This window comes from Patagioenas fasciata, chromosome 4, assembly GCF_037038585.1.
Source record: "Patagioenas fasciata isolate bPatFas1 chromosome 4, bPatFas1.hap1, whole genome shotgun sequence".
In the NCBI taxonomy this organism is placed as follows: domain Eukaryota; kingdom Metazoa; phylum Chordata; class Aves; order Columbiformes; family Columbidae; genus Patagioenas; species Patagioenas fasciata.
This window is the reverse complement of record NC_092523.1, coordinates 66,778,310-66,789,551: the sequence shown is the minus strand read 5'-3', so window position 1 is coordinate 66,789,551 and position 11,242 is coordinate 66,778,310. Positions and strand designations below refer to the sequence as shown.

Genomic DNA, 11,242 nt, shown 5'->3' with positions numbered 1-11,242 from the left:
CCTTCCGGAAAGTGCCGAAGCCGCAGCCGGCGCCTGGCGGATTCCCCACCGGCCGGCACAGCGCGCCTGCGCAGAGGAGAGTAACTGGCGGTTGGTGGCCGGTGCTCCGCAGTGGGGGAGAGCCGGGTGAGGAGCCGGGTCACTGGAGCGCACACGGTCTCTGCTGCCGCTGTAGTCACAGGCCGGTGGGGCGCGGGAAGCACCAGGCGCAACCATGTCCGTGGTTGGCATTGACCTCGGCTTCCTCAACTGCTACATCGCTGTGGCGCGGAGCGGCGGTATCGAGACTATCGCCAACGAGTACAGCGACCGCTGCACCCCGTGAGTACCGGCCTTCCTGGCCTCGCGGTGTGCGGCGCTCCCCGGGGCGGCCGGGCGCGGGGGCCGGCGCCGTGGGGCGGGTGGAGTCGCGCGTGTCCCCGTGGGGCCTTGTTCTCTCCGCGGCCCACGGGCGCTCCCCGCACGGCGCTCCCGCCCCAGCGCCGCGGGAGCGGATCGGGGCTTTGCCGGCCGGCGCCGAAGCCTCGCGAGCGTTCCGGAGCCGTGCGCCGCCGCGTCTGCCGGGCGAGCGCCACTTTCTCGGTAACGCCGGAGATGTTTTAAGTAGGCGCAGAAATGCTGAACTTGGTACAGGAGGTTATCCGAGAAACCGCCCCCCCCCGCCCCAGCTTTTGACTCTTCCGTGTCCTTGAAATACCGCACGGTACTGGATGTGCCACACGGCTCCTGAGGCACAATGCATTTAATTTTTATTTTTTTTTCCTGGTAACACTTTAGTTTCGTGTAGCAAAGATCTTGGTGAAGTGCATGTGTTTCCTTAACTGTGGAACGGTTGCTAGGGCTTGAAGCGTTTTCATTAACAATTTTACGATGGAGCGGTGGTGAGGCTGGAGAGGACGATGTTGGTTCACCGGCGGAGCAGGAGCGGCGCGATGAGTTCCCTGTGCTGAACCTGCAGCTGCCGGCCCTGCCGTACCCGGGTCTGGCGCGGAGGTGGGGGGGCAGCGGGCAGCGGCCGTGATGATGGGATACGCAGGAGGAGGTGGAGATTCTTCTCTTCTGTTTCTATGGGATACGTCTGGGATTTTTAGAGCTCCATCTGTGTGTGATTTTCAAGGAGGAATCAGGAATTTGTATAAATACTCATAAAAATCGAGTCATGGATGGTGCTTTCTTTTATATAAGGAATTTGTAGCTAACGGCAGAAAGCTGTTTCTACGATGTGAGGCCATAGTAACTTTACCATTGCTGTCTTTTTGATGTCAGACAAATGTAGGTTTTGTTCTACTTTCTAAGAAGTTGTTTTGGAAGTACAAAGAAGTTTGGGTACTAAAATGCATACTGTCTGTATTAACCACAATACTGTTCAGAATTCTTCTAACTATTTAAAGAAACATACTTTTCACATTAACTTTCCGGAAGGCATTACCCTTGTGCACATTTTATGAGAACAGAAGTTCTGGGACCTTTCAGATTCTGTGGAAGGAACCCCCTGAAATTGTCCAAATCCTCAGGCAGCCACAGTCTCCTTCCTCCTTATGAAGAAGAGTGCTTCTAATTCTTAGCTCTTCTTGGAGTGCCTTCTTTCCAGGTAGACTTCACAGAGGTTTCCCTGGTTTTAATAATTTTTCACAATAATGTCTGAGTAAGTGTACTTTCAAGACATTGGCAAAGCAATTACGAGAGGGGTTTAAAAGCACAGGCAGTAGTGATGTAAAGTGACATTTTCCCTGTTTTTTTTTTTTCTCTATAATACAGAACACTAGGAACTTCATTTCTAATGCTGTTGTCTTGAGGCAAACAAAAAAAAGTAAATAGAAATATAATGGGCTTATTACTGGAAGCTTATCGTGATTAACTAAACCTTACTTGAAGCAAAATTTGAGTGATTTAAGCAGATCTAATGATTAATCAAAACTTTGCTGCTGTGCTGCTTATTACACATAGCAACACGGTGAATTAACTGTTTATATGTTCCTATGGAGATGCTTATGTCATTTAGATACTTGAATTTAGCTAATAGTTAACATTGATTGGGTATATCCCAAATACCTGGGACTTACTCCCAGAATTAGTGTGTTAATGTTTGTTGCGTCTGTGTAGTGTGGTATAAAAAATATCTGAACTAGCTCTGGACAAGCTAGTACACTTTTCATGTGCTGTTATTAAGCCATGTAAAGATACTGGGTTAGGTCCTAAAGATAGGACAGTCCTGGCTGTGCTGTACAGGGCTAATTGCTCTTTCTGGGCAAGGCTAATTAGTGCAGCCAGCTTCTAGTTTTAGAGCTGGTTCAGATATCTGTGCAATACAGCTGTGAACAGTACAGTGTTGGTGAAAGTATCTGTGCTCCAGACAACAGTGGTGTAGACTTATAGAAGATATATGCTATCTCAATTTAATACAATGCTATTAAGTCATAAATCCAGTGTCTCAGTTGTTAAAATATTCAGGTGATCCTTCCTTGTTTGCGTTATCCTATAATCTAAGGCATGGAACTGTTAGCATTTGTAATGTGTCTATCGTATACTTTAGCACAAGTATTTTAGAAAGAAAGGAAAAAGATTCTGCCATTAAGCCATCCATTTCAGTAGAACTTGTACTTATTGAGGCTTTTGGCATTAGTATTTCTTTGGATATTAACTGACGCTCAACTCTTTCTGAACTGGGAACTCCAGCAAGTCTTGGATGCATTTCTAGTGAGCCTGGCATGCTAAATTCATGGCAAATGGTCTTTTCAACTGCTGTGCCGCACCACTGTGGTTTTGTGCAAGAAAAGTTGATTGTTGACAGCTCTTAATTTTTTAGTAGCTTTTTCCAGACCATGCGTAATTAATGTTATCACAGGTAACATCTTCTTTAAAACAATGCATGGAGAGGATTGAAATGCCCTGGTGAAGGGAGTTACTACCTTTAGAAAAGTCTGTGTGGTGTTCAAAATTCCTTTTCAAAGCAGACGGAGGGCAGTGGTGAGGGAGACAGTTGAGTTGTCACGCTTGTATCCTTGTGGTGGATGTGCTTCCTAAAGGGCTGTATTGGGTAGGACTGAAGTGTTTGAGAGCCAAGGAGCATGTTTTATTTCTTCACATCTCCGCTTCGCAGCCAAGGAAGGGAGAAACAATCCATCCCCTTATGCTGGAAGGAACTGAGTAATTGAAGTAAACCATGGCAAGAACTTTAGTGGGCTAAGTAGCTTCTGACTTGATGCTTCATGCTTTGCAAAGGGGTATTTGCAAGCAACACTATGAGCAGTCAAATTCCTACGCTGAAAAGGTGTGTTATAATAGCATTAACATGTTATGATTGTTATCCACAAAACAAATGTATTGTAAACCATTTGCATGCTTTCAAAATCACACTTTTATCTGACTTTTCATTATTAGAAAGTGTAATTGAGAACTGTAGTGTTAAGCAGCCTTAAAAATTGTAAAAACCATTTGCAAAAGCTGAGCTACATATTTGAAAATGTAGGCCAGTGCGTTGTCTTTTTGCAGCAGTTAAATATAGAGAAGGTTTTGCATGTTTAGTATGGTGGTATAGCAGAAGAGGTTGCTAGATAATACAATCTGATGGCATACAGTGCCCTCATGGTAGTGTAGATGGCAAGGAGGCAGGAAGCAATCTACCTTTATGCATTCATTAAACCATTAAATTTGAAGCTTATGAAATCTGGGTTGTAGCTGTTATTTACTACTGAATGGTTTTAGCCAGATCAGTTCCTTTTTGTGGAAAGAGTTCGGCTTCAAATCTGTAAAGCGGAGGTGTGACCATAGTAACTTAGAGAAGTGTCCAAAGGCAGTAGTGAAGTGGCTGTCTGGTGGCTGGGGACCTGGGGCAGCCTTCCCTGGAGCTGGAGGGGAGGCCTGGAGGGATGTTCAGTGGTAACCTGACAATCAGCGTGCTGCAAGGGACCGTGGACTGGAGAAGTTCCCAATCCCTTGGAAGCTCTTTCCAGACATCTCCCGTGGTGCCTGTTTGCAGTGCATACCTGGTAGTTCTCAGTCACAGGAATGCTTAACAGTTTGTAGAACTGGGCTGTTAGCTACCCTGGGCTTAAATGGTTTTTCTAATTGTTGTCTGATGGTTATTGTTGCTAATGGCTTGTGCAGTACTTACAGACTTCAGGGCTTTCAGTTAAGGAAACCTGACTGATGAAGTTCAGGTTTTTGAATCAGATGTCACAGGGTTCTTTGGTTACAGGCTATGACCCAAAAATAACCATTAATTCCTTACCTTCACGATAAGATCTGTAGAACACATTAGCTTTTAAAGAATTCCTTAAATACAATTACAATGAAAACAGTTGTGGTTGCTTGCAGTTTCTAAACTAATCTGCAAAGCACAAAATAACTAGAATTCCCCTGCAAGTTCTGGTGCATCACACAGGAATGCTGTTAAATACCACATCCGTGTTCTGCTACTTTAGTTTTTATGACTGTTTTAGAGTACCATGTAGATACTTGATAATATTTTCTTTTAAAGCTGATTTTTTTTTTTTTTCTGTTTTTATTTAGAGCATGTATATCTTTAGGATCCAAGACCCGGGCGATTGGGAATGCAGCAAAAAGCCAGGTAAACAGATCAGAACCCACTTACCTGACTTGTCTCCTGTTGAATTGTGGAAAGAAAAGTAATGAATAAACTTGATATTTCACTGTCTTAGAGTTAGTTTTCTACAATACGTATACATTTCACAGTAAGATGTCCTGCTTCAGCTGTTCGTTCCTTATTTTAAAATGGCAACAGTATTTCTGCATTGTTTTGACATTCAGAGTGGAGAACTAGGAAGAAACAGAATACCTTGTTTCTTTCCCAGTAAAATACGTTTTTTTACTTGTTTACTTACGACAGCAAGAATAGAATTCATAATTAGATCTCTGTTGAGAGTGAGGAGGAATACTGCGCTTATGTTTTAGAAATGTTGAAACTGAAGTTGTACAATAAAAGTTTGGTATAGATATTGGTTGTTACTTATAATGTAAAATTAATGCATCTTAGTTCACTGTCTTAATTTGGAACTTCGAACAGAAGTAATATTTCTCTAATTCTTTGTAAATTCACTTGCAACCTAGGAAAACCTTCATTTGGAAGGAAAATGTGTAAAAATTCATAATAGCCAGTGTGAATTTACAAATTCAGAATAGGTTGGGTATTTCTCTTTCTTTGCATTCACGTATCGTGTTAGCATGCCAAGAAGAGGACTTCCTTTCCCTTAGTGTGTAGTGTAGGTGACTGGAAATGTAAAGCTGCTTTGCTTGGCGGGTATAAAGCTAATAGAGCCCACTGGTGATGCCATGAGCAACGACTATATGCAGAGGCTGGATCACTTTCATTCTGAGAAACTTTAGACTATTTATCTGAGCTCAACACCCAAACTTTGCTCGCAAAGAGATGTCCTGTCAGTATTTTTACCAGCTACAAAGTTTCCTATTTAGACTAGCAAAGTACACTAGTTTATTTGGGAGAAATTGCCCTAAAGTAATTTCTTTTGATAGCTTAAATATTGTGTTTTTTATGATGTGTTTGTTCTGGTCCTTACTTTGCTTGAAGTCTGTCCTTAAAGCAATTAGATTGAAACACCGGTGAGAGAATAGGTGTGGGAAGGCTTTATGCCCAGGTAGGATCTGAATTAGAGGAGAATTTTGAAGTGAAATGCATTAATTTGTTGAAGCTTCGTTTGAGATTGATGTAGTTAATAACTTCACTCATTCCTATTGACAGCCATTGAAACAATATATAATATAATCTAAAATATGGCACACTCTGTCGACAGGTCCTCTAAAATAAAAGGTAACGTGAAAATTGATGGGAGCAAGTTAGTGGATGTTCAAGAGTGAAGTAAACATGACTGTATTTTTTTAATGGAGACCACAGATTAGAAATCTGATGCTTTTTTCTCTCTCCCTACCATTTGCTTTCCAGTAAATTTGTGGGGCTTTACACGGGTCTTCAATATGTGCGTTAAGCACAGCATAACCATAGTTCCTTTCCGGATCATCTTCTATCATCTGCACATCATAGGTAATTAAAAATAAAATATCTTTTCCACAGATTGTCACAAATGTAAAAAATACTTTGCATGGCTTCAAAAAACTGCATGGAAGAGCGTTTGAAGATCCTTACATACAAGCTGAAAGGGCCAGACTTCCCTATGAACTTCAGAAGATGCCGAATGGCTCTGTAGGAGTAAAGGTGAGTTAGAGCTTTGTGCAGGACATCTTAGTGGTAGAGATGAGCACTTCGGACCTTTGCAGTAACATGTGCTCAAATATTTTACTTTCTCTGAGATGTCTGTTGAGGTTTTCATCAATTGTATCATCTTTCTGTAGTCCCATTAGTAGCTTTTCACCTTACCTTACTAGATCTACCTCCAGATCATATAATTACAGTGTGTATTATTCTCATCTTAAAGACATGCAGAGACCAAGTTTCAGGAAAACAAGGTAACACTCTGAAGATGTAATGCGAACAAGTTATTTTTATTTTACTTCCAAACTAAATGGCTGGAAACCGCTCAAAGTTCAGGCCTCCTGGCTTCAGTTTCTGAATGTGTCTTTCAGCGTTTTAATTTGAATCAGGAGCGTACTTCTGAGGCAAATCTCCCAGTCATCTTAGTGTACTTTGGGTTGCTTTGTGGTGGGGCTTTTTACCATACCATGTGAGTTTCTTCTGTATTACCTGCTTGTGTCATGCTAGTTTTCAGTGTAAATATAGCTGCTACACATCTTTCTGGGTTTCCCTGGAAGTGTTTGGGGTTGCTGGAAAGATGGCAACCCATCAGGAATTCAGAACATAGAACCTTGCATGAACATTGAAGATTCAGATGTGTTTCCTGAGCAGGGCAGGACTGTTAAAATTGCCTCGTTTGCCCCTTTCCTGTCTCATGTACTTGAGTGACCCTTGCAGGAAGCAAATGTTCCTTGGGTTTGCTCCAAAACTCTTTATTTTTAGCTCTTGCTAGGATGCATGTGATTCTATATGTATCATGCATTTTCTGTTTGTCTGTTTGGGTTTACTTAATTTTTTTAATACAAAGAACAGAAATATTTTACCATTGTGAGTAGCCCCTCAAGATAGCTCAGATGTTGAGGTTTCCCACAAAACAATTTTCAGCTAAACTGAACTGATATGATTTGGTGCAAGTAGCACAAATCCATAGCATCAATTGATATGGAGAGTCTGGTGTTAAACTTGGGTCTCATTGCTCAAAAATTCCCCCATAAGTGTCCAAGACACACATCTTAGAGAAAAGTTGAGATGATTTATTACAGAAGTGCAATTCTCTATTTCAGGTAAGATACCTGGATGAAGAGAGACTGTTTGCAGTTGAACAGATTACAGGAATGTTGTTGGCCAAACTTAAGGAAACTTCAGAAAGTGCTTTGAAGAAGCCAGTGGCAGACTGCGTGATTTCAGTAAGTTGTAATATATTTATTGCAATTTTTTCTATAGATAACTTTGTGTGAGCTAATACCATTTATGCTGTGGTGCGATGCTAAGAGATACAAGTAATGGATAGAAATCACACCTCCCAAGAATGGGCCTTCATTATAGGTTTTTCCAAATAAGGATACTTTTGTAATCATGTATGAGGAGATTGAAAATTTGTTAAGAATGTGCTTTCAGAGAGGGCATACTTCTTAAACTGATTGAAACTGGCTAACTCAAAGAGCTACATAGAGTAGTCCTGACTAGTATAGTTCCAGTAATAAATGGGAACTGTCCCATGTGTAAGTTTGTCTTCCTTGGTTTCTCAGAACCTTGCCAAATTCATGTTAAATTTCTTCGTTGTTACATAGCTGAACAGTGGGTTGCAGTATAGTTGAGTTGCCTGAACTTTATGGCTCTTAGGGTCATACTTGCAATTTGAGAAGCCCAAGCTGCCTGTGTTTGTTTGAAAAAGTATTTTTATTTGTCTCATTTACTTGTGGTGGTGGTTTTTTTTTTTTTTTTTAGCTAGTTTTCACACCCATGGGTGGGAGGAAGGGAGTGGAAGCAGAGAGCTTGAAAACATGAGGTTTTGTTCCTGATATTAAGTCCTAAATGTCTGCTGTTCACATTGTCTTTGTTTACTGCTTGACTTCTGGTGAGAAGTCTGGGCATGAAGTATTGGGGTTATCCCTTCTCTGTCAGACAGACATGGGAACCGGAAAGCTTTATACTTGGCTGTTAGAAATCTGCTTTGATCTTTTTCCTTGCTTCCTTATGGTATACAAAGACACTTGCAGAGAATCCTCCCACACAAACAAGGTTCCTTGGTAATACACCACAGTGGTAGCTAATGAAATAGATGCTAGAATGCAGTTCTATGTCTGAAACTTCACACAAGTAGCAGATGTAGCAACTGATTGCAGCTGGTTTCTAAATGGGCTCTGATTGTGCTTCAGCTATTTTTGGTGGAACTGAATATTGTAGCGCACTGTAAGCTGGCACGATGCTGGAGGTGATAACTAAAAATTGGATGCAAGTTCAGTTGTAACACACAGTTCAGCATTAAGTTTAGTTCCAGTACTGCTGTAGTGCAGTAACTTATTTTGGGGCTATGTATGACTATTTATTGTGTTGACATTATGCTATACAAACATTTTCAGAAACAGGTAATGATTTTAAAATCAGAGACTCATCAGAAGAATCTGAGAAAACATGTTCAGTTGTTTCATGCTAAAATCTACTTTGTTTAAAATGCAACTTTTGTCTGTCGCTTCATTTTTGACGTATTTTAAGTTTTAACTAAAATATGCACTAAAATGAATTACCTAGCTCTTTGATTAAGGCTGTCCTATTAATGTGAGGTTAGCACAAAACAGTTTCTTGTGGTACTGAAATTTATAGTGTTGTTTCTTCAAATTAAAAAGTCTATATTTCATAATATCCTGTATATTTTTTTTTTTAAACAGGTACCCAGTTTCTTCACTGATGCTGAGAGAAGGTCTGTAATGGCAGCTGCACAGATCGCAGGATTAAATTGTCTGAGACTGATGAATGAAACTACAGCAGGTAAAGGGTAGCAACACTTTTTTTTTTTTACGCATTCAGGCTATTGAACCCGTGAGAGTGATGATGTACTCCTGTTACACAATGAGGAGCTTGGGAAAAAGCTACCCAGGCTAGCACTGCCCGATCCAGCTTGGGAACTGGAAACACAACAACTGTGTCAGCAGGGTGGTGTTCAGCACTTAGGAGACATGATGAGAGGTTGGGTTTGCTAACTTGACTAGAGTGCCACCTGAAAACAGCTGCCCTGCTGCCAAAGTGAAGCTGGCATCTCTTCTTATGTCTACTGTACGGTGCAGCTATAGCATCTGTATCGGGAAGGCCTGAGCTAGCTTCGGAATCTCTTCGTAATCCAGCGGGGGTGTGCACCTGACCTAAATTCTCAGTTGTGTTTTTAAAAACTAGTGTAGTACAGCATTATCAGATGTCACCTGCATCTGTCTGAACGATTACAGTAAGTATGTTATTTATAGTTATGTAGTGAGGTCCTTTAGACGCGTGATATTTCCCATGCTTTTGCTCTCCATTGCACTTCCAAATGACCTTATTTATCTCTTTCAGTTTATTTACAGTTAGCTCTTAATATAGCTCTTCTTTCCTCAGTTTGATAAAACAGTGATGTAACTGAACTTTCTTTCCAGCTTAATGGAAGATGTGTGTGCTGGACTAAAAATAAGTCTCATGGAAGTATTGGTGAAATACTTTTTTATCGTAACCTGTTATTTATTTGAAGTGAAATACATTGAAGGGAAATTTTAAAACGTGTAATCCAAGGACTTTTCATTTTCAACTACGTAATATGTATGCATTAAAAGCTGCTTCTACACAAACTGCATTTTTATGAAACTTTCTGGAAGCAGACTTGCTGATCATACTTGGAAACAAACTGTATGGCTTTTCAAAATATCTAAATCAAGTCAAGCATAAGTCTGTGGGAGAATGACAGTTGACATTTGTGAAAATCCTGTCAGTTGTAGCATTGGCACAACTGTTGTTTCTATGAAGTAGTTTGTTTCCTGCCTTCCTCTGCTTTTGGTGGACTCTTGGTAGTGTATAAAAACATGTTACACTTCATGGGAATTAAGTTGGAGCTGTTTAAACCAGTAACTTTTTTTTTTTTCCTTGATTTAAATTGTGTGATTTATAGTCTTTCCAAATGAGTGCTGGCAATGAAGTCTTAAATTCTTATAAAATAGTCTCTAAAACATTTTTGTTCTCTTGAGCATGCTTGAGTTTTGCAAAACAGAGGTAAAAATATTGAAAGTAAGGCATTTCAAAGGAGAGGTGTAGGCATGAAGCTCAATCTGTGACATGTCACAAATTACAATGTTAATTTGTCTGCAAGCAGAACTGAAATACAAGGTGATGCTTTAGGAGCATTGAACCCTCACTTGGCATCTCTTTACTCCATTGACGGTGAAAAATGTGGTTTTAACTTGTTAACTTTCTTTGTGGTGAGCTGCTTTATATTCGAACAATAATTCTTAAACAGAAGCAAAAATAATCAGTCTTATAAATCCCAGATTTAAAAATTTAAATTTATGATGGCGCATACATGACTGACTTCAGTGCTTTGGAGGTGCACAGGATGCAGTTCTTGTTGGAAAGAGATGTTAAGTTATACAGAATAGTTAAATGTCAATTATATGAATGAACATGAGGTAGCTTACTAGTAAAACTATAAATCAAACAGTAAAAAATGAGAATAAAGAACACGGCAACTCATGATGGTCTGAAACTTGTGACCCTTTTGACGCTTATGTTCTATTTGGGCAGAGTAATGGAGATGTTTAGAAAGAGGAACCATAAGTATTGTCTTTCTGTTGGCTTTTTCTGCAGTGCTTTTACTGTGTGTTTACAGTTGCATACAGCTTTCCCTTAACTTGGTGGGTTGGTGTTTTTCAGTTGCACTGGCCTATGGGATATATAAGCAAGATCTGCCAGCCTTGGAAGAGAAGCCAAGAAACGTGGTCTTTGTAGATATGGGGCATTCTGCGTATCAGGTTTCAATCTGTGCTTTTAACAAGGGAAAACTGAAGGTAATATTTGAAGTTATACAGTATAATCCTATATACCTGAAGTATTTAATTGTGCAATACTCAAAGTACTGTTCTGTGGGAATTTGAGGGTTTTTTTGTGAATAAATAAATATATATCTATAGCAAATATTTTTTAGATGCAGAATACAAAACATTTATTATTTTTCAGCTGTTTTGCAAATCCATTTTTATAAAATGCAAAAATGAGGTA

General features: G+C 40.2%; 1 protein-coding gene across 2 annotated transcripts in view; it reads left to right on the top strand.

Annotated features, from left to right (window-relative positions):
* The first annotated feature begins 90 nt into the window (after positions 1–90).
* Positions 91–11,242, top strand: part of HSPA4L (heat shock protein family A (Hsp70) member 4 like) — a 29,261-nt gene continuing 18,109 nt past the window's right edge. For both annotated transcript variants that reach the window (XM_071808073.1, XM_065836252.2), the window contains exons 1-6: positions 91–321; positions 4,513–4,570; positions 6,050–6,190; positions 7,291–7,413; positions 8,896–8,995; positions 10,898–11,031. In XM_071808073.1, coding sequence (XP_071664174.1) covers positions 215–321; positions 4,513–4,570; positions 6,050–6,190; positions 7,291–7,413; positions 8,896–8,995; positions 10,898–11,031 — 663 coding nt within the window. In that variant the 5' untranslated portion in view covers positions 91–214. The remainder of the gene's footprint in view (positions 322–4,512; positions 4,571–6,049; positions 6,191–7,290; positions 7,414–8,895; positions 8,996–10,897; positions 11,032–11,242) is intronic.